The following is a 27,856-nucleotide window of genomic DNA, read 5'->3' as shown; positions in this document are numbered from 1 at the left end:
CCCCTCCCAGGCCCCGCCCCCTCTCCCCAGGCGCTGCCCCCTCCCAGACCCCGCCCCCTCTCCCAGACCCCGCCCCCTCTCCCAGACCCCGCCCCCTCTCCCCTGACCCCGCCCCTCTCCTCTGACCCCGCCCCCTCTCCCAGGCCCCGCCCCCTTCCCTCGTGTCCCGCCCCCACTCCCTCTCCCCGGCCCCGCCCCTCTCCCCAGGCCCCGCCCCCTCTCCCCAGGCCCCGCCCCCTCTCTAAGATGGCGGCCCGGGCTGTGGGTTCTCCGCTGGCGGCCTCGGGCCGGTGCCGGGGCGGCGGGCTCGGGCTGACGGTGGAGCCGCTGCTCCTGCTGAGTATGATGGCGCTGGCGCTGCAGGCTCCGCTCTCCACTCAGTACATCTTCCACAGGCTCAGCGAACAGCTCGGCTTCAGCGGCAACCGGAGCCGCGGCTGCAACAACTCAGCCGGTCCGGAGGCCCAACTGGAGCAGGTGAGAGACCCAACAGCTCTAACCAATCAGCAGGGGGATCCAACAGCTCTAACCAATCAGCAGGGGGATCCAACAGCTCTAACCAATCAGCAGGGGGATCCAGCAGCTCTAACCAATCAGCAGGGGAACCCAACAGCTCTACCCAATCAGCAGGGGGATCCAGCAGCTCTAACCAATCAGCAGGGGGATCCAGCAGCTCTAACCAATCAGCAGGGGGATCCAGCAGCTCTAACCAATCAGCAGGGGGATCCAACAGCTCTAACCAATCAGCAGGGGGACCCAACAGCTCTAACCAATCAGCAGGGGGACCCAGCAGCTCTAACCAATCAGCAGGGGGACCCAACAGCTCTAACCAATCAGCAGGGGGATCCAGCAGCTCTAACCAATCAGCAGGGGGATCCAGCAGCTCTAACCAATCAGCAGGGGGACCCAACAGCTCTAACCAATCAGCAGGGGGACCCAACAGCTCTAACCAATCAGCAGGGAGACCCAACAGCTCTAACCAATCAGCAGGGGGATCCAACAGCTCTAACCAATCAGCAGGGAGACCCAACAGCTCTAACCAATCAGCAGGGGGACCCAACAGCTCTAACCAATCAGCAGGGAGACCCAACAGCTCTAACCAATCAGCAGGGGGACCCAACAGCTCTAACCAATCAGCAGGGGGATCCAGCAGCTCTAACCAATCAGCAGGGGGATCCAGCAGCTCTAACCAATCAGCAGGGGGATCCAGCAGCTCTAACCAATCAGCAGGGGGATCCAGCAGCTCTAACCAATCAGCAGGGGGATCCAGCAGCTCTAACCAATCAGCAGGGGGATCCAGCAGCTCTAACCAATCAGCAGGGGGATCCAGCAGCTCTAACCAATCAGCAGGGGGATCCAGCAGCTCTAACCAATCAGCAGGGGGATCCAGCAGCTCTAACCAATCAGCAGGGGGACCCAACAGCTCTAACCAATCAGCAGGGGGACCCAACAGCTCTAACCAATCAGCAGGGGGATCCAGCAGCTCTAACCAATCAGCATGGGGATCCAGCAGCTCTAACCAATCAGCAGGGGGACCCAACAGCTCTAACCAATCAGCAGGGGGATCCAGCAGCTCTAACCAATCAGCATGGGGATCCAGCAGCTCTAACCAATCAGCAGGGGGATCCAGCAGCTCTAACCAATCAGCAGGGGGATCCAGCAGCTCTAACCAATCAGCAGGGGGATCCAGCAGCTCTAACCAATCAGCAGGGGGATCCAGCAGCTCTAACCAATCAGCAGGGGGATCCAGCAGCTCTAACCAATCAGCAGGGGGATCCAGCAGCTCTAACCAATCAGCAGGGGGACCCAACAGCTCTAACCAATCAGCAGGGGGATCCAGCAGCTCTAACCAATCAGCATGGGGATCCAGCAGCTCTAACCAATCAGCAGGGGGATCCAGCAGCTCTAACCAATCAGCAGGGGGATCCAGCAGCTCTAACCAATCAGCAGGGGGATCCAACAGCTCTAACCAATCAGCAGGGGGACCCAACAGCTCTAACCAATCAGCAGGGGGATCCAACAGCTCTAACCAATCAGCAGGGGGACCCAACAGCTCTAACCAATCAGCAGGGGGATCCAACAGCTCTAACCAATCAGCAGGGGGATCCAACAGCTCTAACCAATCAGCAGGGGGATCCAACAGCTCTAACCAATCAGCAGGGGGACCCAACAGCTCTAACCAATCAGCAGGGGGATCCAACAGCTCTAACCAATCAGCAGGGGGATCCAACAGCTCTAACCAATCAGCAGGGTGACCCAATAGCTCTAACCAATCAGCAGGGGGATCCAGCAGCTCTAACCAATCAGCAGGGGGATCCAATAGCTCTAACCAATCAGCAGGGGGACCCAATAGCTCTAACCAATCAGCAGGGGGATCCAACAGCTCTAACCAATCAGCAGGGGGACCCAACAGCTCTAACCAATCAGCAGGGGGACCCAACAGCTCTAACCAATCAGCAGGGGGATCCAGCAACTCTAACCAATCAGCAGGGGGATCCAACAGCTCTAACCAGTCAGCAGGGGGATCCAGCAGCTCTAACCAATCAGCAGGGGGATCCAGCAGCTCTAACCAATCAGCAGGGGGATCCAGCAACTCTAACCAATCAGCAGGGGGATCCAACAGCTCTAACCAATCAGCAGGTGGATCCAGCAACTCTAACCAATCAGCAGGGGGATCCAGCAGCTCTAACCAATCAGCAGGGGGACCCAACAGCTCTAACCAATCAGCAGGGGGATCCAGCAGCTCTAATCAATCAGCAGGGGGACCCAACAGCTCTACCCAATCAGCAGGGGGATTCAACAGCTCTAACCAATCAGCAGGGGGATCCATCAGCTCTAACCAATCAGCAGGGGGATTAAACAGCTCTAACCAATCAGCAGGGAGATCCAGCAGCTCTAACCAATCAGCAGGGGGATCCAACAGCTCTAACCAATCAGCAGGGGGATCCAACAGCTCTAACCAATCAGCAGGGAGATCCAACAGCTCTACCCAATCAGCAGGGGGACCCAACAGCTCTACCCAATCAGCAGGGGGATCCATCAGCTCTAACCAATCAGCAGGGGGATTAAACAGCTCTAACCAATCAGCAGGGAGATCCAGCAGATCTAACCAATCAGCAGGGGGATCCAACAGCTCTAACCAATCAGCAGGGGGATCCAACAGCTCTAACCAATCAGCAGGGAGATCCAACAGCTCTAACCAATCAGCAGGGGGATCCAACACCTCTAACCAATCAGCAGGGAGATCCAGCAGCTCTAACCAATCAGCAGGGGGATCCAACAACTCTAACCAATCAGCAGGGGGATCCAACAGCTCTAACCAATCAGCAGGGGGATCCAGCAGCTCTAACCAATCAGCAGGGGGATCCAGCAGCTCTAACCAATCAGCAGGGGGATCCAACAGCTCTAACCAATCAGCAGGGGGATCCAACAGCTCTAACCAATCAGCAGGGGGATCCAACAGCTCTAACCAATCAGCAGGGAGATCCAACAGCTCTATCCAACCAGCAGGGGGATCCAACAGCTCTAACCAACGAGCAGGGGGATCCAACAGCTCTAACCAATCAGCAGGGAGATCCAACAGCTCTAACCAATCAGCAGGGGGAATCCAACAGCTCTAACCAATCAGCAGGGAGATCAACCCACTCTAACCAATCAGCAGGGGGATCAACCCACTCTAACCAATCAGCAGGGGGACCCAACAGCTCTAACCAATCAGCAGGGGGATCCAGGAGCTCTAACCAATCAGCAGGGGGATCCAACAGCTCTAACCAATCAGCTGGGCGATCCAGGAGCTCTAACCAATCAGCAGAGGGATCCAACAGCTCTAACCAATCAGCTGGGCGATCCAGCAGCTCTAACCAATCAGCAGGGGGACCCAACAGCTCTAACCAATCAGCAGGGGGTTCCAGGAGCTCTAACCAATCAGCAGGGGGATCCAACAGCTCTAACCAATCAGCAGGGGGATCCAGCAGTTCTAACCAATCAGCAGGGAGATCCAACAGCTCTAACCAATCAGCTGGGCGATCCAGCAGCTCTAACCAATCAGCACAGAGATCCAGCAGCTCTAACCAATCAGCACAGAGATCAACCAGCACATAACGTGTAGCACAGTGGTTAGCACTATTGCTTCACAGCGCCAAGATCGCAGGTTCGATTCCCCGCTGGATCACTGTCTGTGCGGAGTCTGCACGTTCTCCCCGTGTCTGCGTGGGCTTCCTCCGGATGCTCCGGTTTCCTCCCACAGTCCAAAGTCGTGCAGGTTAGGTGGATTAGCCATGCTAAATTGCCCCTTAGTGTCCAAAAAGGTTAGGAATCGTTATTGGGTTGCGGGGATAGGGTGGAAGTGAAGGCTGTAGTGGGTCGAATGGCCTCCTTCTGCACTGTATGTTCTGTAACCAATCAGCACAGAGATCAACCAGCACATAACCAATCAGCACAGAGATCAACCAGCACATAACCAATCAGCACAGAGTCAATAGAGTCATCATTAATCTATAGAGTCATAAGTAACCAACACAGAGTGATAGATAATGTGTGGAGTGATAGGTAATCTGTACACAATTATTGGTTATCAATACAGAATTATTGGTCATCAATACTGAATCATTGGTAATAAATAAATAGTCATTTATTATTAAAACAGAGTCATAGGTACTGTCGAGTCATATGAAATCTACAGAGTCGTAGATAATTAATACAGTGTTATTGGTAATCAATATAGAATGACAGTTACCAATATAGAATCATCAGTAATCTATACAGAATCATCAGTATTCAATACAGAATCATCGGTAATCTGCACAATCATCAATCTGAACCGAATTATCAGTAATTATGCACAATCATCAGTAATCTGGACAGAATCATCAGTATTCAATATACAATCATTTGTAATCTGAACAAAATCATCAGTAATCTGAACAGAATCATCAGTAATCAGTACAGAATCATCAATAATCTATATAGAATCATCAGTAATCAATACAGAATTATCAGTAATCTAAACAGAATCATCAGGAATCAATGCAGATTCATCAGTAATCAATACAGAATCATCATGTAATCAATACAAAATCATCAGTAATCTAGACAGAATATCAGTAATCTATACAGAAATATCAATAATCAATAGAGAACCATCAGTAATCAATACAGAATCAACAGTAATCAGAAGACCATAAAACATGGGAGCAGAATTAGGCCACTCGGCCCATCGAGTCTGCTCTGCCATTCAACCATGGCTGATATTTTCTTATCCCCATTCTCCCGCCTTCTCCCCATAACCCCTGATCCCCTCATTAATCAAGACCCTATCTATCTCTGTCTTAAAGACACTCAGTGAATTGGCCTCCACTGCCTTCTGCGGCAAAGAGTTCCACAGATTCACCACCCACTGGCTGAAGAAATTCCTGCTCATCTCTGTTTTAAAGGATCGTCCCTTTAGTCTGAGATTGTGCCCTCTGGTTCTAGTTTTTCCTAAAGTGGAAACATCCTCTCCACATCCACTCTATCCAGGCCTCGCAGTATCTTGTACGTTTCAATAAGATCCCCGACTCATCCTTCTAAACTCCAATGAGTACAGACCCAGAGACCTCAGACGTTCCTCATATAACAAGTTCTTAAATCCAGGGATCATTCTTGTGAACCTCTGGACCCTTTCCAAGGCCAGCACATCCTTAGATACGGGGCCTAAAACTGCTCACAATACTCCAAATGGGGTCTGACCAGAGCCTTATACAGCCTCAGAAGTACATCCCTGGTCTTGTATTCTAGCCCTCTTGACATGAATACTAACATTGCATTTGCCTTCTTAACTGCCGACTGAACCTGCACATTAACCTTAAGAGAATCGTGAACAAGTACTCCCAAGTCCCTTTGTGCTTCTGCTTTCTGAAGCATTTCCCCATTTAGAAAATAGTCTATGCCTAGATTCCTCCTTCCAAAGTGCATAACCTCACACTTTTCCACATTGTATTCATTTGCCACTTCATTGCCCACTCTCCTAGCCTGTCCAAATCCTTCTGCAGCCCCCTTGCTTCCACGATGTTACCTGTCCCTCTACAGATCTTTGTATAATCTGCAAATTTAGCAACACTGAGGGAGAATTCAGAATGTCCAATTCACCTATCAGCACGTCTTCCGGGACTTGTAGGAGGAAACCGGAGCACCCGGAGGAAACCTACGCAGACACGGGGAGAACGTGCAGACTCCGCACAGACAATGACCCAAGCCGGGAATCGAATCCAGGTCCCTGACTCTGTGAAGCAACAGTGCTAACCACTGAGCGACTGCGCCTTCTATTTCCTGCATTGACCTAATCTGCCCATGTACAATTTTTATTGAACAAAACTTTATTCCAAACAATGTAAACAATTTCACACACTATAAAAGCACTCAAATATATTACAATTTGGTCATTTTCTGTTTTTGCAACCCAACTATTGTAAGCTCAGCGCCCCAAGCTCCCCTCCCCCCAGTACCCCTTGACCGACTCCCCACTCCATCCCCCCTCTCTCTCTCTTCCCCTAACCCCCACGCCCCCCCCAATTGCTGACCACAAACCGATCTTTAAAGACAGCGATGAACGGCTTCCACCTTGAGTAAAACCCTTCCTCCGACCCCCAATGGCATATTTTACCTTTTCTAGTCGCAGAAAATCTGCTCCGTTCTCAATAACATTGAGGCCCTAGGTGGCATCACCGACCAATATCGAGGCAGGACTCTTGCTGGGAAATCAGAGAGGCCAAGGCCAAGGTGAGGCCCTCTTCCACTCTAGCAGCTCCAGCAAGCCCAACACACCAAAAGTCCCCACCAGTGGGCAGGGTGCCAACCTCACGCCCACGATATCCGCCATGGTCTCAAAGACCCGAGTCCCAGAATTCGACCAATTTTGGGCAGGACCAGAATGTGTGCGAGTGGTTCGCCAGCCACCTTAGACACCTCTCACACCTGCCCCCGACACCGGGGGTGAACCCACCCACTGGTCTAATTAGTAAGTTTGCGGACGACACAAAGGTTGGTGGAATTGCGGATAGCGATGAGGACTGTCAGAGGATATAGCAGGATTTAGATTGTTTGGAGACTTGGGCGGAGAGATGGCAGATGGAGTTTAATCCGGACAAATGTGAGGTAATGCATTTTGGAAGGTCTAATGCAGGTAGGGAATATACAGTGAATGGTAGAACCCTCAAGAGTATTGACAGTCAGAGAGATCGAGGTTACAGATCCACAGGTCACTGAAAGGGGCAACACAGGTGGAGAAGGCATACGGCATGCTTGCCTTCATTGCCCAGAGCATTGAGTATAAGAATTGGCAAGTCATGTTGCAGCTGTATAGAACCTTAGTTAGGCCACACTTGGAGTATAGTGTTCAATTCTGGTCGCCACACTACCAGAAGGATGTGGAGGCTTTAGAGAGGGTGCAGAAGAGATTTACCAGGATGTTGCCCGGTACGGAGGGCATTAGCTATGAGGAGAGGTTTAATAAACTTGGTTTGTTCTCACTGGAATAAAGGAGGTTGAGGGACGACCTGATAGAGGTCTACAAAATTATGAGGGGCATAGACAGAGTGGATAGTCAGAGGCTTTTCTCCAGGGTAGAGGGGTCAATTACTGGGGGGCATAGGTTTAAGGTGCGTGGGGCAAGGTTTAGAGGAGATGTACGAGGCAAGTTTTTTTACACAGAGGGTAGTGGGTGCCTGGAACTCGCTGCCGGAGGAGGTGGTGGAAGCAGGGACGATAGTGACATTTAAGGGACATCTTGATAAATGCGTGAATAGGATGGGAATAGAGGGATACGGACCCAGGAAGTGTAGAAGATTTTAGTTTAGACGGGCAGCATGGTCGGCATGGGCTTGGAGGGCCGAAGGGCCTGTACCTGTGCTGTACTTTTCTTTGTTGTTTGTTTGTTCGTGCGCGCTGTAGTCAGGAACACCCTATGGACTATTTTTAATTGTATCGGGCTCAGCCTGGCCCTAACAAAATCTCACTCCAGTCCCCTCCCTCCAGCCCCAGGCCCGATTCCTCTTCCCACTTCCCTTTATGTCCGAGATCTTCCCTTCCCCCAGCTCATTGCAAGACAACATCCTGTCAATCAGTGTAGGTCTCGGTAACGGGGGGGGAAATGAAGAGATTTCTTTGTGAACAAAGTCCTGTACTTGCATATACCTAAACCCCCTCCCCCTCGAGATTGGTATTTATAATAATAACCTTTAGTGTCACAAGTAGGCTGACATTAACACTGCAATGAAGTTACTGTGAAGAGCCCCTAGTCGCCACATTCCGGTGCCTGTTCGGGTGCACAGAGGGAGAATTCAGAATGTCCAATTCACCTAACAGCACGTCTTTCGGGACTTGTGGGAGGAAACCGGAGCACCCGGAGGATACCCACGCAGAGACAGGGAGAACATGAAGATTCCGCACAGTGACCCAGCGGGGTATCGAACCTGGGACCCTGGTGCTGCGAAGCAACAGTGCTAACCACTGTGCTACCGTGCCACCCAAAGGAAAGAATGGCCCGTACGAGGATCGGACCCCCAACCTTGGCGTTATTAGTACCACGTTCTAACCACTTTCTCCGGTCCCGCAAACCTGCCCTCCAGAACAGATCCCTAAACCTCTCGATCCCTCCCCCTTCCAAATCCTGTACGTTGCATCGAACCCAATGGTGCAAATCTATGATTTCCACAGATTGGCGACAGTACTGACATGCCCCCGAATCTAAAATGTTGGCCGAATTGATTCCAGGTTTTTAGAGAAACTTCCCGGTTTGTTGTGAGTTTGGCCGGGGATATAGGAAGAGGGGCAGGAATCAATGCCCTCACACTTGACCCTATGCAGGAGGCCTCTTCCTTTTGACCCCCTCCCCACCTCCCCAACCACCCTCACACCTTCTCAAAGTTCGCCGCCCAGTAGTAGAACATTCAATTTGGTAACGTCAGCCCTCCCGAATTCTGTCCCCTCTACAGGGAGCCTCCCTGAATCCTGAGTGTCTTACCCGCCCACACAAAGGCCGAGATTAACTTGTCCACCCTCACGAGGAAAGATTTGGGGAGGAGGATCGGGAGAGGCTGGAACACAAATGGGAATCTTGGCAAAATGCTCACTTTGATCGTCTGTGTACTCTCCCCGCCAGGGAAGGCGGGAGAGCATCCCACCTCTCCAAACCCACCCCGTCACCCCCTCCACCAGATCGGCCAACTTCAATTTGTGCAGCAAGACCCAATCATGAGCCACTTGAATCCCTAGACTCAGTTTAATCTTGGCCAGCTTGAACGGCCGTGTTCCCAAATCAGCTCCCCTACCCAAGGGGGTTTACCGGAAATATCTGGCTCTTGCTCACATTTCGTTTGTACCCTGAGAAAGATCCAAACTTCCTGAGCAGCTCCATCATCTTCCCCAGACAGGATAAAGGCTCCGAAACGTACAACAACAGGTTGTCTGCAGAAAGGGGCACCCTATGTTCCTTTCCCCATTGGCAATACTTCTCCACTCATTCAACAACCTAAGTGCGATGGCCAGGGGTTCGATTGTTAGCATGAACAACATGGACAACAGACATCCCTGCCTCGTGCCCCTGTACAGCCAGAAATACCCTCAGCTCATCCTGTTAGTCCCTACACTCGACAAGGGAGCACCAAACAACAGTCTCACCTCGGAGATAAACGCTGACCCAAATCCAAACCGTCCCAGACCCTCACGGAGCGGAGATACCTCCACTCCACCCAATCAAACAATTTCTCTGCGTCCATGGAGATGATTACTTCAGGTACTTTCCCTCGAGATGGGGACATGGCCGCATTGAAGAGTCATTGTCGCCCCTTAACGAAGCCAGTCTGGTCCTCGGAGATCACCTCCAGCAAACAACTCTCCAGACGCTTCGCCAAGACCTCAGCTAACACCTTTGCATCGGTATTCAGGAAAGAAATAGGCCTATAAGACCCACGCTCCACCGGATCCTTGTCCTTCGGGATCAGGGAGATCGACGCCTGTGCCAATATGGCCGGCAGCTCCCCCGTGACAGAGCGACACTGAACATCCCCGATAAATGTGGCACCGATGATGCGGCAAACTGCTTCTGAAATTCCACCAGGAAATCTCCCGGTCCCGGTGCCTCTTCGATTGCAAATAACTTATACACTCCATAACCTCCTCCAGCCCCAAGAGCACCTCCGACCCCTGTCCCCTCTCCCTCGCCACCCCCGGGAAATCCAGCCCGTCTACCTATACAGCCCCCTGTAAAATGCCTCAAATGTGACATTAATTTTGTACAGAGCCGTCACCAGCCCTCCCCCCTCGTCCTTAACCTGGGCTCTCTCGGGCAGCCGCCTGTCGTCTCTGTTGGTGTGACAATATACAGCTGGCCTTCTCCCCATAATCATAAAATGCTCCCTGTGAGCGTCGCAGTTGCTTCAACACCTTCGCAGTCGACACCCAGTCAAATTTGTATTTCAGCTAACAGCTCCTTTGTCGGGGTCGCAAAGTGCATAGGTACAGAGAAGATAGGAGGAGGCCTTTTGGCCCTTCGAGCCTGCTCCCCCATTCATCACAATCATGGCTGATCATCCAACTCAATAGCCTCATCCTGCTTTCTCCCCATAGCCTTTGATCCCAACAGATGCAAGTCCTGCCTGTCCACCTCCAGAATTGAGCCGACCAACCTGTGCCTGACCACCCTCCCAACCTCATCCCTGTGGGCCTTGTTTAAGATTATCTCCCCTCTGATCACCACCTTCAGTGCTTCCCAGAATGTAGAAGGCGAGACTTCCCCATTCTAGCCTCACTCTACCTAGTTCCCTATGGCCAAGGCAGCCTTCTCACAGAATTCCTTGTCGGCCAGGAACGCCGGGTCTAAGCTGCACAGGGCGGGGGCGCTGGGCTGGGCTGCCTCCAGCCTCACATCCACATAATGTGGTGCATGATCTGACATTGCTATTGCCGAGTACTCAGCAACATGGCGAGGTTTGCCGTGTTCTCCTTCACTCCGCCTCGAGGGTCCTCCGAATCCGGGAGTGGGAGCTTTGTGCAATTTCTGCCTCGTGTTGTATCCGCCAACATCCCACACCGGAGGAGAAATCTACGGACCTCACTTGCGTTAACTTTCTTCCCACCACGACACCCGTTTACCGGGTAAAGCCAAGTCTCCAAGCGGGAGTCACCTTGTGTGAAACCGCTCCCCTCATGGCCGCAAGTAGAAGTCCTCTCTGCTTGTCTTCACCCATATCGCTAAATAGCTCCCATGCCTCAACCTTTCCCTTTGGATTTCTAAATCTCCCTTCATCCAAACTTACGCCCCCCGCCCTGGATAGTTTATAACCCATTGCAGAGCCGTAGTTATATAGTTGGCCAGGACACTGGTCCCACCCCATCCCAGCGGAAGAGCTCAGTCTGCCCCGAGTACTGATCAAAGTGCCCGTCAATCAAAAGCCCTTCTCCCCAGTCCCTTCTGTGAGCCAGCGGTTAGTTCTGTAATCTGCTGGGCAGCACGGTGGCCTAGTGGTTAGCGCAACCGCCTCACGGCGCTGAGGTCCCAGGTTCGACCCTGGCTCTGGGTCACTGCCCGTGTGGAGTTTGCACATTCTCCCTGTGTCTGCGTGGGTTTCGCCCCCGCAACCCAAAAAATGTGCAGGGTAGGTGGATTGGCCACGCTAAATTGCCCCTTAATTGGAAAAAAATAATTGGGTACTCTAAATTTATATTTTAAAAAAAGTTCTGTAATTTGCTGGACCCTCTGCCAATTGCTGAGTGACTTAACCAACAATCCAGAGTTGATTACTTTTAATGTTCTGCATTTCAAATTGGCCCCCGACCCCTCAAGTTCTCTTCATTCTACCGATGTCGTTGGTACCCAGGTGGACCATGACAACTGGATCCTCCCCCACCCACTCCAGGTTCCTCTCCAGCTACAAGGAGATGTCCTTTAACCCTGGAAGGCAGCACAAACTCCCAGTCGCAGCTGCAAGAACAGTATCTACTCCCCCTGACTATATACTGTCTCCATCACTACCACATTCCTCTTCCATTCCCCCACTTGAATGGCATCTTTCGCCATGGTGCCATGTTTAGTCCGCTCATCCACCTTGCCTTCCTCTTCCTCATCCACACAGGTAGCAAGCACCTTGTACCAGTTGCGCGGCATTGGTTGATGCCAAAGATTTATTGTAGCCTTTGTGTTGGGATTGGTTGCATCCAATGATCTATTGTGAGGGCTCTACTGGAAGTGATTCTCTTATTGTCTTCTAGGCAGTCGAGGTGATGACCTCCCACTGGAACCTGTACATTAACCTGGGGGGTTTTGCTGTGGGCCTCTTCTCTGCCACGCTGCTCGGACCGTGGAGTGACCGTGTAGGCCGCAGGCCCATCCTTATCTTGCCCGGGATTGGCCTGTCGCTGCAAGCGGCAATCTACCTCATCGTCATGTACCAGAAGCTGCCGGTCAGCTACTTTCTGATTGGTCGCCTCCTGAGTGGACTCCTGGGGGATTTCAACACCATCCTGGCGGGATGTTTCTCGTACATCGCGGACATCAGCGACAAGGAGTCACGCACATTCCGTGTTGCGGTGCTGGAGGCTTGCCTGGGAATCGCGGGAATGTTCGGTAGTGTCATTGGAGGCCAGTGGAGTAAGACACAAGGGTACATCAATCCGTTCTGGCTGGTGCTGGCATTGAATTTGGCCACTGTTGCCTACGCCTTCGCGTTTGTTCCAGAATCTGTGACTCAGAAGGGACCCGGCAAACTGTTCACAACGGAGCATTACAGGTCGGTTTACCGGCTGTACACCCGTGGGCAGGAGGCTGCCTGCCGGCACCGTCTCTGCCTTTTCGCACTCTCCCTCTTTGTGGTGGTGACCGTTCATTTCGGAGTCAAGGACATCCTCATCCTCTTTGAGCTGAGCTCCCCGTTGTGTTGGCAATCCGATCTGATTGGATACGGTTCAGCAGTTGAACACTTGACCTATCTGAGCAGCCTGCTGGGCCTGAAGGCCATGCAGGTCTGCCTCCAGGACAGCTGGATTGCCGAGATTGGGCTGCTGTCCAATATGGCTGGGTTGGTGACATTCTCCATGGCAGCGACCAGCTCTGTCATGTTCACAGGTACGTCCAGGGCTTGGCACCGATGCATGTTTACTAACGGGCATCTTGCGACCTGGGATAACGGGAATGCTGGCTTGCTCTAATAATTCTTAACACACTCTAGAACTTGGCTCTGTCGGCAAGGTTGGGGGTACAAACCATTGAAAATGCAATCTATACATTCTTACACCAGCTCAACCAGTTGAAGGGAAGCCATGGATATTACCACCTCAGTTCAGTAGCCATCGATTCCAGCCTGTCTCTGAAAACTGCCGGGGGTGAACCATTCAATCCCAAAATAAGTTTCCACCATATCAGCACAATCGTAGCCACCTTCCTAACATCACCTGCCTTCGCTCAACTGGTGCTGGAGCCCTGGCCCATCCCCTGGTTACCTCCGGTTTTGGCCCTTCCATTGGATTCTGAAGCCTCTTGTCAGCCAGCCTCTATAAATTTATACTCATCCAAAACTACTCCACATGTCCTAAGTAAGAAGTCTTCCAACACCAGGTTAAAGTCCAACTGGTTTGTTTCGAATCACTAGCTTTCGGAGCACAGCTCCTTCCTCGGGTGAATGAAGAGGTGGATTCCAGAAACATATATATAGACAAAGTCAAAGATGCCAGACGATGACTTTGTCTATATATATGTTTCTGGAATCCACCTCTCCATTCACCTGAGGAAGGAGCTGTGCTCCGAAAGCTGGTGATTCGAAACAAACCTGTTAGACTTTAACCTGGTGTAAGACTTCTTACTGTGCTCACCCCAGTCCAACGCCAGCATCTCCACATCACCACATGTCCTAAATCACACCAAATCCTGCTCACCAGCCCCCCACCGCCCCCGTGCTGCTTGACGCATGTTAGTTATTGCTTCAACAACGTCCCAGCTTCAAAATTATCATTTTTGTTTTCCAATCCCTGCATGGCCTCACCTCGCCCAACCTTTAGAAACTCCTGTATCCCCACTGCCCACTGAGATATTCCTGTATCCCCACTGCGATATTCCTGTATCCCCACTGAGATATTCCTGTATCCCCACTGAGATATTCCTGTATCCCCACTGCCCACTGAGATATTCCTGTATCCCCACTGAGATATTCCTGTATCCCCACTGCCCACTGAGATATTCCTGTATCCCCACTGAGATATTCCTGTTTCCCCACTGAGATATTCCTGTATCCCCACTGAGATATTCCTGTATCCCCACTGAGATATTCCTGTATCCCCACTGAGATATTCCTGTATCCCCACTGAGATATTCCTGTATCCCCACTGCCCACTGAGATATTCCTGTATCCCCACTGAGATATTCCTGTTTCCCCACTGAGATATTCCTGTATCCCCACTGAGATATTCCTGTATCCCCAATGCCCACTGAGATATTCCTGTATCCCCACTGAGATATTCCTGTATCCCACTGCCCACTGAGATATTCCTGTATCCCCACTGAGATATTCCTGTATCCCCACTGCCCACTGAGATATTCCTGTATCCCCACTGAGATATTCCTGTTTCCCCACTGAGAGATTCCTGTATCCCCACTGAGATATTCCTGTATCCCCACTGCCCACTGAGATATTCCTGTATCCCCACTGAGATATTCCTGTATCCCCACTGCCCACTGAGATATTCCTGTATCCCCACTGCCCACTGAGATATTCCTGTATCCCCACTGAGATATTCCTGTATCCCCACTGCCCACTGAGATATTCCTGTATCCCCACTGAGATATTCCTGTATCCCCACTGAGATATTCCTGTATCCCCACTGCCCACTGAGATATTCCTGTATTCTCACTGCCCACTGAGATATTCCTGTATCCCCACTGAGATATTCCTGTATCCCCACTGCCCACTGAGATATTCCTGTATCCCCACTGAGATATTCCTGTATCCCCCACTGAGATATTCCTGTATCCCCACTGAGATATTCCTGTATCCCCACTGAGATATTCCTGTATCCCCACTGAGATATTCCTGTTTCCCCACTGCGATATTCCTGTATCCCCACTGCCCACTGAGATATTCCTGTATCCCCACTGCCCACTGAGATATTCCTGTATCCCCACTGCCCACTGCGATATTCCTGTATCCCCACTGAGATATTCCTGTATCCCCACTGAGATATTCCTGTATCCCCACTGAGATATTCCTGTATCCCCACTGAGATATTCCTGTATCCCCCACTGAGATATTCCTGTATCCCCACTGAGATATTCCTGTATCCCCACTGAGATATTCCTGTATCCCCACTGAGATATTCCTGTATCCCCACTGAGATATTCCTGTATCCCCACTGAGATATTCCTGTATCCCCACTGCCCACTGAGATATTCCTGTATCCCCAATGCCCACTGAGATATTCCTGTATCCCCACTGAGATATTCCTGTTTCCCCACTGAGATATTCCTGTATCCCCACTGAGATATTCCTGTATCCCCACTGCCCACTGAGATATTCCTGTATCCCCAATGCCCACTGAGATATTCCTGTATCCCCACTGAGATATTCCTGTTTCCCCACTGAGATATTCCTGTATCCCCACTGAGATATTCCTGTTTCCCCACTGAGATATTCCTGTATCCCCACTGAGATATTCCTGTATCCCCACTGAGATATTCCTGTATCCCCACTGAGATATTCCTGTATCCCCACTGAGATATTCCTGTATCCCCACTGAGATATTCCTGTATCCCCACTGAGATATTCCTGTATCCCCACTGAGATATTCCTGTATCCCCACTGAGATATTCCTGTATCCCCACTGAGATATTCCTGTATCCCCACTGAGATATTCCTGTTTCCCCACTGAGATATTCCTGTATCCCCACTGAGATATTCCTGTATCCCCACTGAGATATTCCTGTATCCCCACTGAGATATTCCTGTATCCCCACTGAGATATTCCTGTATCCCCACTGAGATATTCCTGTATCCCCACTGCCCACTGAGATATTCCTGTATCCCCACTGAGATATTCCTGTATCCCCACTGCCCACTGAGATATTCCTGTATCCCCACTGAGATATTCCTGTATCCCCACTGAGATATTCCTGTATCCCCACTGAGATATTCCTGTATCCCCACTGAGATATTCCTGTATCCCCCACTGAGATATTCCTGTATCCCCACTGAGATATTCCTGTATCCCCACTGAGATATTCCTGTATCCCCACTGAGATATTCCTGTATCCTCACTGCCCACTGAGATATTCCTGTATCCCCACTGAGATATTCCTGTATCCCCACTGAGATATTCCTGTATCCCCCACTGAGATATTCCTGTATCCCCACTGCCCACTGAGATATTCCTGTATCCCCACTGAGATATTCCTGTATCCCCACTGCCCACTGAGATATTCCTGTATCCCCACTGAGATATTCCTGTATCCCCACTGAGATATTCCTGTATCCCCACTGAGATATTCCTGTATCCCCAATGCCCACTGAGATATTCCTGTATCCCCACTGCCCACTGAGATATTCCTGTATCCCCACTGAGATATTCCTGTATCCCCACTGCCCACTGAGATATTCCTGTATCCCCACTGCCCACTGAGATATTCCTGTATCCCCACTGAGATATTCCTGTATCCCCACTGCCCACTGAGATATTCCTGTATCCCCACTGCCCACTGAGATATTCCTGTATCCCCACTGAGATATTCCTGTATCCCCACTGAGATATTCCTGTATCCCCACTGAGATATTCCTGTATCCCCACTGAGATATTCCTGTATCCCCACTGAGATATTCCTGTATCCCCACTGAGATATTCCTGTATCCCCACTGCCCACTGAGATATTCCTGTATCCCACTGCCCACTGAGATATTCCTGTATCCCCACTGAGATATTCCTGTATCCCCACTGCCCACTGAGATATTCCTGTATCCCCACTGAGATATTCCTGTATCCCCACTGAGATATTCCTGTATCCCCACTGCCCACTGAGATATTCCTGTATCCCCACTGCCCACTGAGATATTCCTGTATCCCCACTGCCCACTGAGATATTCCTGTATCCCCACTGAGATATTCCTGTATCCCCACTGAGATATTCCTGTATCCCCACTGCCCACTGAGATATTCCTGCATCCCCACTGCCCACTGAGATATTCCTGTATCCCCACTGCCCACTGAGATATTCCTGCATCCCCACTGCCCACTGAGATATTCCTGTATCCCCACTGAGATATTCCTGAAACCCCACTGAGATATTCCTGTATCCCCACTGAGATATTCCTGTATCCCCACTGCCCACTGAGATATTCCTGTATCCCCACTGAGATATTCCTGTATCCCCACTGAGATATTCCTGTATCCCCACTGAGATATTCCTGTATCCCCACTGCCCACTGAGATATTCCTGTATCCCCACTGAGATATTCCTGTATCCCCACTGAGATATTCCTGTATCCCCACTGCCCACTGAGATATTCCTGTATCCCCCACTGAGATATTCCTGTATCCCCACTGAGATATTCCTGTATCCCCACTGCCCACTGAGATATTCCTGTATCCCCACTGAGATATTCCTGTATCCCCACTGCCCACTGAGATATTCCTGTATCCCCACTGAGATATTCCTGTATCCCCACTGAGATATTCCTGTATCCCCACTGAGATATTCCTGTATCCCCACTGAGATATTCCTGTATCCCCACTGAGATATTCCTGTATCCCCACTGCCCACTGAGATATTCCTGCATCCCCACTGCCCACTGAGATATTCCTGTATCCCCACTGAGATATTCCTGAAACCCCACTGAGATATTCCTGTATCCCCACTGAGATATTCCTGTATCCCCACTGAGATATTCCTGTATCCCCACTGCCCACTGAGATATTCCTGCATCCCCACTGCCCACTGAGATATTCCTGTATCCCCACTGCCCACTGAGATATTCCTGTATCCCCACTGCCCACTGAGATATTCCTGTATCCCCACTGAGATATTCCTGAAACCCCACTGAGATATTCCTGTATCCCCACTGAGATATTCCTGTATCCCCACTGCCCACTGAGATATTCCTGTATCCCCACTGAGATATTCCTGAAACCCCACTGAGATATTCCTGTATCCCCACTGAGATATTCCTGTATCCCCACTGAGATATTCCTGTATCCCCACTGAGATATTCCTGTATCCCCACTGAGATATTCCTGTATCCCCAATGCCCACTGAGATATTCCTGTATCCCCACTGCCCACTGAGATATTCCTGTATCCCCACTGAGATATTCCTGTATCCCCACTGAGATATTCCTGTATCCCCACTGCCCACTGAGATATTCCTGTATCCCCCACTGAGATATTCCTGTATCCCCACTGCCCACTGAGATATTCCTGTATCCCCACTGAGATATTCCTGTATCCCCACTGAGATATTCCTGTATCCCCACTGAGATATTCCTGTATCCCCACTGAGATATTCCTGTATCCCCCACTGAGATATTCCTGTATCCCCCACTGAGATATTCCTGTATCCCCACTGCCCACTGAGATATTCCTGTATCCCCACTGAGATATTCCTGTATCCCCACTGAGATATTCCTGTATCCCCACTGAGATATTCCTGTATCCCCACTGCCCACTGAGATATTCCTGTATCCCCACTGCCCACTGAGATATTCCTGTATCCCCACTGCCCACTGAGATATTCCTGTATCCCCACTGAGATATTCCTGTATCCCACTGCCCACTGAGATATTCCTGTATCCCCACTGTATTCTAGAACCGTTCTAGAATGGCCACGTATTTCTAGTGTGGTGCTGGAACACTGATATTGTTCCAGATTCAGAGTACTCTAGAGATATTGATTATTGATCTAGTACAGTAACATAATTCCAGATCTTTGTCATAAATAGAATCATTTTAGGCAATTGGTTTGGTGTGTCAATGTCTAGTCCAGCATTCCAGTGTAAGGATAATCTTTTAGATCAGCAGCAGGTAATTGCAATGTACACAGATTTGTGTTTCAACACAATGATATAGTTTTCAATTGTGTTCTGGTAGCGTAATACTGTACTATATTACTGAACACATCTCCTTTCTGCCACCAGGTTATGGGGTACGCTTTCTTGCAATGGCCACAACACCAGTGATAAGATCCAAGTTGTCAAAGTTAGCTGATGTGACTGAACAAGGTAAGATCAATAGGGCACAGTCACTTGGGGAGCCAATCTTCAAATTTTGTTTATGGAATTTGGGGGCATTGTCCCCTCAGTACTGACCCTCTGACAGTGCAGCGCTCCCTCAGTACTGACCCTCTGACAGTGCAGCGCTCCCTCAGTACTGACCCTCTGACAGTGCAGCACTCCCTCAGTACTGACCCTCTGACAGTGCGGCACTCCCTCAGTACTGACCCTCTGACAGTGCTGCACTCCCTCAGTACTGACCCTCTGACAGTGCAGCACTCCCTCAGTACTGACCCTCTGACAGTGCGGCACTCCCTCAGTACCGACCCTCTGACAGTGCAGCACTCCCTCAGTACTGACCCTCTGACAATGCGGCACTCCCTCAGTACTGACCCTCTGACAGTGCGGCACTCCCTCAGTACTGACCCTCTGACAGTGCACTCCCTCAGTACTGACCCTCTGACAGTGCGGCACTCCCTCAGTACTGACCCTCTGACAGTGCGGCGCTCCCCCAGTACTGACCCTCTGACAGTGCGGCACTCCCTCAGTACTGACCCTCTGACAGTGCTGCACTCCCTCAGTACTGACCCTCTGACAGTGCAGCACTCCCTCAGTACTGACCCTCTGACAGTGCGGCACTCCCTCAGTACTGACCCTCTGACAGTGCGGGGCTCCCTCAGTACTGACCCTCTGACAGTGCGGCACTCCCTCAGTACTGACCCTCTGACAATGCGTCACTCCCTCAGTACTGACCCTCTGACAGTGCGGCACTCCCTCAGTACTGACCCTCTGACAGTGCAGCACTCCCTCAGTACTGACCCTCTGACAGTGCGGCACTCCCTCAGTACTGACCCTCTGACAGTGCGGCACTCCCTCAGTACTGACCCTCTGACAGTGCGGCACTCCCTCAGTACTGACCCTCTGACAGTGCGGCACTCCCTCAGTACTGACCCTCTGACAGTGCAGCACTCCCTCAGTACTGACCCTCTGACAGTGCAGCACTCCCTCAGTACTGACCCTCTGACAGTGCAGCACTCCCTCAGTACTGACCCTGTGACAGTGCAGCACTCCCTCAGTACTGACCCTCTGACAGTGCAGCACTCCCTCAGTACTGACCCTCTGACAATGCGGCACTCCCTCAGTACTGACCCTCTGACAGTGCGGCACTGCCTCAGCGTTGCACTGGACAGTCTGCCTAGATTCTTCAGCTCAAATCCCTGGATTGGGGTTTGAAACCACAACCATCTGACTCAGGGATGAGAGTATAACCCTCTGTGTCGTGGCTGACATGTGACCATTGTGATGACACTTGGAACAGCCCTGCCCCCCCCCCCATCCCCTCCCTGTGTCTCTCCCCCCCCCCCCACCCCCTCCCTATGTGTCTCTGCCCCCCCCCCCCCATCCCCTCCCTGTGTCTCTCCCCCCCCATCCCCTCCCTGTGTCTGTCCCCCCCATCCCCCCCCTGTGTCTCTCCCCCCCATCCCCTCCCTGTGTGTCTCCCCCCCATCCCCTCCCTGTGTCTCTGTCCCCCATCCCCTCCTTGTGTGTCTCCCCCCCCCATCCCCTCCCTGTGTGTCTCTCCCCCCCCCATCCCCTCCCTGTGTCTCTGTCCCCATCCCCTCCCTGTGTGTCTCCCCCCCCCCCATCCCCTCCCTGCGTGTCTGTCCCCCCCCCCATCCCCTCCCTGCGTGTCTGTCCCCCCCCCATCCCCTCCCTGTGTCTCTCCCCCCCATCCCCTCCCTGTGTCTCTGTCCCCCATCCCCTCCTTGTGTGTCTCCCCCCCCCATCCCCTCCCTGTGTGTCTCTCCCCCCCCATCCCCTCCCTGTGTGTCTCTCCCCCCCCATCCCCTCCGTGTGTCTCTCCCCCCCCCCCATCCCCTCCCTGTGTGTCTCTCCCCCCATCCCCTCCCTGTGTGTCTCTCCCCCATCCCCTCCCTGTGTGTCTCCCCCCCCATCCCCTCCCTGTGTGTCTCTCCCCCCCATCCCCTCCCTGTGTGTCTCTCCCCCCCATCCCCTCCCTGTGTGTCTCCCCCCCATCCCCTCCCTGTGTGTCTCTCCCCCCCCCCATCCCCTCCCTGTGTGTCTCTCCCCCCCCATCCCCTCCCTGTGTCTCTCCCCCCCCACCCCCTCCCTGTGTGTCTCTCCCCCCCATCCCCTCCCTGTGTGTCTCCCCCCCCCATCCCCTCCCTGTGTGTCTCCCCCCCCCTCCCCCCCCTGTGTGTCTCCCCCCCCCCATCCCCTCCCTGTGTGTCTGTCCCCATCCCCTCCTTGTGTGTCTCTCCCCCCCCATCCCCTCCCTGTGTGTCTCTCCCCCCCCATCCCCTCCCTGTGTGTCTCCCCCCCCATCCCCTCCCTGCGTGTCTCCCCCCCCCATCCCCCCCCTGTGTGTCTCCCCCCCATCCCCTCCCTGTGTGTCTCCCCCCCCCATCCCCTCCCTGTGTGTCTCCCCCCCCATCCCCTCCCTGTGTCTCTGTCCCCCCCCCATCCCCTCCCTGTGTGTCTGTCCCCATCCCCTCCCTGTGTGTCTGTCCCCCCCATCCCCTCCCTGTGTGTCTGTCCCCCCCATCCCCTCCCTGTGTGTCTGTCCCCCCCCCCCCCCCATCCCCTCCCTGTGTGTCTGTCCCCCCCCCCCCCCCCCTCTCCCTGTGTGTCTCCTGCAATTAAAGCATTGTCAGAATCAGGAGCCAAACTCAACAATCAGGTGCTGATAAGCATCACCCATCTTGCTCTCTCAGACTGAACTGCTCTCTCAGACTGAACTGCTCTCTCAGACTGAACAGTTCTTGCTGCTGAACATGGCAAGTTTGTGAGTGTTTCGGCTGAGTTTGGGAGATGGATGATTATCACTGTCACGTGTAATGAACTTCCTAAATGTTTGTAAACACTGTGCATAGGTAAATATCTGTACACATCCTTATCCATAGTTATAAAGTACTTGAAGCATAAAATGTTTTATTACTTGGTAACAGTTGATGGGCAAAGGTTGTTTGCTCTCTGTAAATCTGACATTGCATTGATCAGAAGATTGATTGTCAACTCATTGAGGTCAATGTCTGCGGAGAACGTGTGCCAGGATACAGAGCGAGAAGGTGACATAGATACTCAGCCACTTGCAACACCAAGCAGAATGAGGGGCGGGGGTTTATATTAGAATTGGGGTCCATGCACTAGTTGCCCCCACATCGGAGGGAGCTCTGAGCTCCGGTTACATGAAGCCTTGTCCCATGGTTAATCATCAATGCACAAGCCCTGGCCTTCATCTGTTGGCTACATTGGATGGGTAAGAGGCTGTGAAGGAGCTGTGAGGTTTCTTGCCTGTGTGTGTCAGGGCACATCCAAAGGTGCTCCAGCCAGTGGACGCAAATACAAGAGAATGGATCAGGTAGAATGACCAATCGCGATTGTGTTGCATCGAGGGTGGTTTATAAAAACCAATAGGATGGAGGGGGAGAGGAGTTGGAGGAGGGGGAGAGTGGTTGGTGGGGAGAGTGGTTGGGGGAGGGGAGGGGGAGAGGAGTTGGGGGAGGGTTAGAGGGGGAGGGTTAGAGGGGTGGAGGGGGAGAGGAGTTGGAAGAGGGGGAGAGGGGTTGGGGGAGGGGGCGAGTGGTTGGAGGAGAGAGGGGTTGGGGAGGGTTGAAGGAGTGGAGGGGAGAGGAGTTGTGGGGAGAGGGGTTGGCAGTGAGGAGGGTTGGGGAGGGGGAGAGTGGTTGGTGGGGAGAGTGGTTGGGGGGGAGAGGGGGAGGGTTAGAGGGGTGGAGGGGGAGAGGGGTTGGAAGAGGGGGAGAGGGGTTGGGGGAGGGGGTGAGTGGTTGGAGGAGAGAGGGGTTGGGGGAGGGTTGAAGGAGTGGAGGGGGAGAGGAGTTGTGGGGAGAGGGGTTGGCAGTGAGGAGGGTTGGGGAGGGGGAGAGTGGTTGGGGGAGAGGAGTTGTGGGGAGAGGGGTTGGCGGGAGGGGAGAGGGGTTGGGGGAGTGGAGAGGGGTTGGGGGAAGGTTGGAGGGGTTGGGGTGAGGTGTTGGGGAGAGGGGGGTGAGGAGTTGGGGTGGGGAGGTGGGAGATTTGGGGGAGGGATGTTGGGGAGGAGGGGGGTTTGATGGGGAGAGGTTGGGGAGGGGGAGAGGTTGGGGGAGGGGGTGTTGAGGGTGATGGGTTGGGGGAGGGGTTGGTGGGAGAGGGGTTGGGGTGGGGAGCTGGTGGGAAAGGGGTTGGGGAGAGGTGTTGGGGAGAAGGGGGTTGGGGGAGGGGGGTTGGAGAGGAGGGGGGATTGAGGGTGAGGGATTGAGGGGAGAGGGTTGGGGGCGAGAGGGGAGGGGTTTTGGGGAGGAGAGGGGAGGGGGGTTGGAGGGGAGGGGTGTTGGGGAAGAGGGGGGTTTGATGGGGAGAGGTTGGGGAGGGGGAGAGGTTGGGGGAGGGGGGGTTGAGGGTGATGGGTTGGGGGAGGGGTTGGGGGGAGGGGGTTGAGGGAGGGGTTGGGGAGGAGAGGGGATGGGGGAGGGGGGTTGGAGGGGAGGGGTGTTGGGGAGATGGGGGATTGAGGGGAGAGGGTTGGGGGCTGGAGGGGAGGGGTTTTGGGGAGGAGAGGGGATGGGGAGAGGGGTTGGGGAGGAGAGGGGTTGAGGGAGGGGGTGGGGAGAGGGGCTGGAGGGGAGGGGGGAGAAGGTTCCAGATTTCCATTCTCTGTGTGAGGTGGTGCTTCCTGACCTCACCCTGAACGTGCTGATTGCCATTTTCACAATGTTCCCAGTCCTGAGCTTGAGCACCAGCTCCCAGCTGTATGGGTTTGGGGTAATCGGGTGACCCAGCTTCACTCTGTATCGAGGGAGCTTCGTCTCAAAGGCTGCCTTCGGGAAGAAACACCTGAGGAGAAGGATCTGTAACTGAACTTGCTGTTCTGTCCCGCTCTAGGAGCGCTGTTTGCCTCCGTGGCCTGTGTGGAGAGCGCGTGCTCACTGGCCTCAACGCTCATCTTCAGCTCTTTATATCCGGCAACGCTGTACTTCCTGAAAGGTTTCTCTTTTCTCTTTGGAGCTGTTCTGCTTCTCATTCCAATGGGCATTATCGGGTAAGCAACCTCACCAATTACTGGGTTACTGGATAATCAAGCTTCATAATAATAATCTTTATTATTGTCACAAGTAGGCTTACATTAACACTGCAATGAAGTTACTGTGAAAAACCCCTAGTCGCCACATTCTGGCGCCTGTTCGGGTACACAGAGGGAGAATTCAGAATGTCCAATTCATCTAACAGCACGTCTTTCGGGACTTGTGGGAGGAAACCGGAGCACCCGGAGGAAACCCATGCCGACCCGGGGAGAACGTGCAGACTCCGCACAGACAGTGACCCAAACCTGGAATCGAACATGGGACCCTGGCACTGTGAGGCAACAGTGCTAACCACTGTGCTACCGTGCCGCCCCTTCTGAGGTCCTGATGTGCTTTACCTGTGACGCAGCAGACTAGTGGGTTAACTGTGCACCAAATTGTGTTACCAGCTTCATCTGTACTATTCCACCTGTTAAATTGAGGTTTATAAGATGTCTTTCAAGAAGTGGCTGTGAGAGTACAGGGTGATTTCATCAGAATACCTCTGTATTAAACAACAGTCATCAAGATTCTTATCTGCAATCTGTTGCAATGTTATGAAAGAGAGATCATGTCTAAAATAGAACACTCCTGTCAGCAGCTATGAATAGTCTGGCCTTGGCAAGGTGCCACTTGCTCTAAAACACCCAAAGCACCAGCTCCATCCTCCCACCCCCACGCACCTCAGATATTGCACACGGGAGGGCGACAGCACACTCGACATCAGAGGTTGCAGCCAGTATAACTGAGATCCTGGGATAGGAGGGCAAGAGAGGGATGGATGGATGGGGAGGGGAAGGAGTGTGTGCTAGAAGTGGGGAGAAAAATACACTGATAGCAACAGGTGAAGTTGAATCCAAAGTATAAAGTGTAGGGCAAAGCAGCAAGTACATAAACATCAGGAGCAAAGGTCACGTCCTTTCTCACTCAAGAGAAGTTTTCGAAACTTTTTTTCAAAGATTGAGTTGTGCTGAACAATGGGAACTTCTGGGATTGTGTTACAGAAGGGCTCAGTAATCCACCTCTGGGATGGAGGTTGAAACGCAGCAAAGGGAATGAATGTTCAGTTACTGCACCAAACTCCCTCTACACTGTCCCCATCAAACACTCCCAGGACAGGTACAGCACGGGGTTAGATACAGAGTAAAGCTCCCTCTACACTGTCCCCATCAAACACTCCCAGGACAGGTACAGCACGCGGTTAGATACAGAGTAAAGCTCCCTTTACACTGTCCCCATCAAACACTCCCAGGACAGGTACAGCACGGGGTTAGATACAGAGTAAAGCTCCCTCTACACTGTCCCCATCAAACACTCCCAGGACAGATACAGCACGGGGTTAGATACAGAGTAAAGCTCCCTCTACACTGTCCCCATCAAACACTCCCAGGACAGGTACAGCACGGGGTTAGATACAGAGTAAAGCTCCCTCTACACAGCCCCCGTCAAACACTCCCAGAACAGGTACAGCACGGGGTTAGATACAGAGTAAAGCTCCCTCTACACAGCCCCCGTCGAACACTCCCAGGACAGGTACAGCACGGGGTTAGATACAGAGTAAAGCTCCCTCTACACTGTCCCCATCAAACACTCCCAGGACAGGTACAGCACGGGATTAGATACAGAGTAAAGCTCCCTCTACACTGTCCCCATCAAACACTCCCAGGACAGGTACAGCACAGGGTTAGATACAGAGTAAAGCTCCCTCTACACTGTCCCCATCAAACACTCCCAGGACAGGTACAGCACGGGATTAGATACAGAGTAAAGCTCCCTCTACACTGTCCCCATCAAACACTCCCAGGACAGGTACAGCACGGGGTTAGATACAGAGTAAAGCTCCCTTTACACTGTCCCCATCAAACACTCCCAGGACAGGTACAGCACGGGGTTAGATACAGAGTAAAGCTCCCTCTACACTGTCCCCGTCGAACACTCCCAGGACAGGTACAGCACGGGGTTAGATACAGAGTAAAGCTCCCTCTACACTGTCCCCATCAAACACTCCCAGGACAGGTACAGCACGGGGTTAGATACAGAGTAAAGCTCCCTTTACACTGTCCCCATCAAACACTCCCAGGTCAGTGTTCGATACTAAGTGCTGATTGCAGATAATGTGATTATTAACTGAAGGGTCTGAAGTTGTCCCTGGAAGGCGCTCCCCTGACACATTTTCCTATTTGTTGTCTGTTTTCAGGACCTTGGGTTGGGCTGAGAGAGGGAAGCAATACAGCCGATTTGAAGACAGTCCCCGAGGTTCCACTGTCACCACCGATGCTGATTCTTCCTCCAATCAGGAGGAGCAAATCTGTCCAAATGTGTCATAATTAACTAATCGTGTACTCTTGTAATAATGAGCCAATCAGAATGTGTGTGCGTGCTGCCAAGAGTGACAGATAGAACAGCCTGATTGCCGCCTGGTTCAGCTGCCAGGTGCTGCCAGTTCCTCAGTCTGCTTCTCTCTCGATGTGCGCCAGAAGAACCCTGGAACTATACAGCACAGCAGGAGACCCTTCTGCCACTCGTGCCTGAGTCCCAGTCTCCTGTTCTCCCCCCGACACCCGTGCAAATGTCTGCTTTTCAAGAATTTACCCAGTTCCATTTTGAAGTTATTATTGAATCAGGTTCTACTGCCCTTTCGGGAAATACGTTCCTGGTCGGAATCCGCTGCCCCAAACCTCATCTCCTTGCTGATTCTTTAGCCATTTACATGACACCTGTGTCCCTCAGGTTACCTACCCTCCTGCCCCCTCGGACAGTTCCTCCCTATTTGTGCAATCCTCACCCGTCCGTCTTTTGAATGCCTCAGTATTTTACTTGTATTTGAGGTGGTCATCATTGGCCAAGACTTCCTCCAGCTTCCCTCAGGCAGGACAGGATATGAACCACCTTCACCTTGGCTGAATCTTAAATTGAGCTCCAGACCTATCCGGAGACCCCGTGCTGGGAATGTTAATGAAGCATTGCTGTAACTGTATCAAAGCTAATCTTTGGAAATTGCAAACCTAAATTGAAGAATGATCAAAATTATTACATAATTACGGTTTTTCAATGTTTGAAATGATTTTAATGCCATTGTCTGCACACATCTTCCAGACAAGAAGAGAACGAGTGATTCGACAGTGAATGGCTGAAATAAAGTGATTTCTGAATTTGCCACCTGGTGTCTCATTCCTTAACCTGCTCAGTTAGCTGTTAATTCGCCAAACTCAGGCTCACTCCTGGATTCCAGGAGGTGAGGGCTGTTAAGAGGACGGAAGCAGCACCCAGCTGAGAAAGCCCAGCACTGTTGGTCAGAGCTGAGTGGCTAACTCTCTCTCGCCACTCAGTCAGTGAGTTGTGGATTCAAACCCCACTCCAGAAACTCGAGCACAAAATCCAAGCTGATAGGCCCAGTACAGAGCGAGTGCTGCCCTGTCAGAGGGTCAGTACTGAGGGAGTGCTGCACTGTCAGAGGGTCAGTACTGAGGGAGTGCTGCATTGTCAGAGGGTCAGTACTGAGGGAGTGCTGCACTGTCAGAGGGTCAGTACTGAGGGAATACCGCACTGTCAGAGGGTCAG

At 52.2% G+C, this 27,856-nt stretch overlaps 1 protein-coding gene across 1 annotated transcript; it reads left to right on the top strand.

Moving 5' to 3' along the window:
* Positions 1–229: 229 nt before the first annotated feature.
* On the top strand, positions 230–27,452 carry slc46a1 (solute carrier family 46 member 1). Its single transcript, XM_038814722.1, has 5 exons — positions 230–477; positions 12,244–13,096; positions 19,140–19,223; positions 24,117–24,273; positions 26,493–27,452. Exons 1-5 carry the CDS (start codon positions 247–249, stop codon positions 26,620–26,622), a joined length of 1,455 nt encoding a protein of 484 aa, XP_038670650.1. The 5' UTR covers positions 230–246; the 3' UTR covers positions 26,623–27,452.
* Positions 27,453–27,856: the final 404 nt, after the last annotated feature.

Source organism: Scyliorhinus canicula, chromosome 12, assembly GCF_902713615.1.
Source record: "Scyliorhinus canicula chromosome 12, sScyCan1.1, whole genome shotgun sequence".
NCBI classification, from domain to species: domain Eukaryota; kingdom Metazoa; phylum Chordata; class Chondrichthyes; order Carcharhiniformes; family Scyliorhinidae; genus Scyliorhinus; species Scyliorhinus canicula.
The sequence above is the reverse complement of the archived record's forward strand: the minus strand, read 5'-3'. Positions and strand labels throughout refer to the sequence as shown.

Coding starts and splice junctions, on each gene's coding strand:
- slc46a1 (XM_038814722.1), top strand. CDS start 247: ATGGCGGCCCGGGCTGTGGGTTCTCCGCTGGCGGCCTCGGGCCGGTGC. Junction 478..12,243: donor CGGAGGCCCAACTGGAGCAG/GTGAGAGACCCA, acceptor ATTGTCTTCTAG/GCAGTCGAGGTGATGACCTC. Junction 19,224..24,116: donor AGCTGATGTGACTGAACAAG/GTAAGATCAATA, acceptor GTCCCGCTCTAG/GAGCGCTGTTTGCCTCCGTG.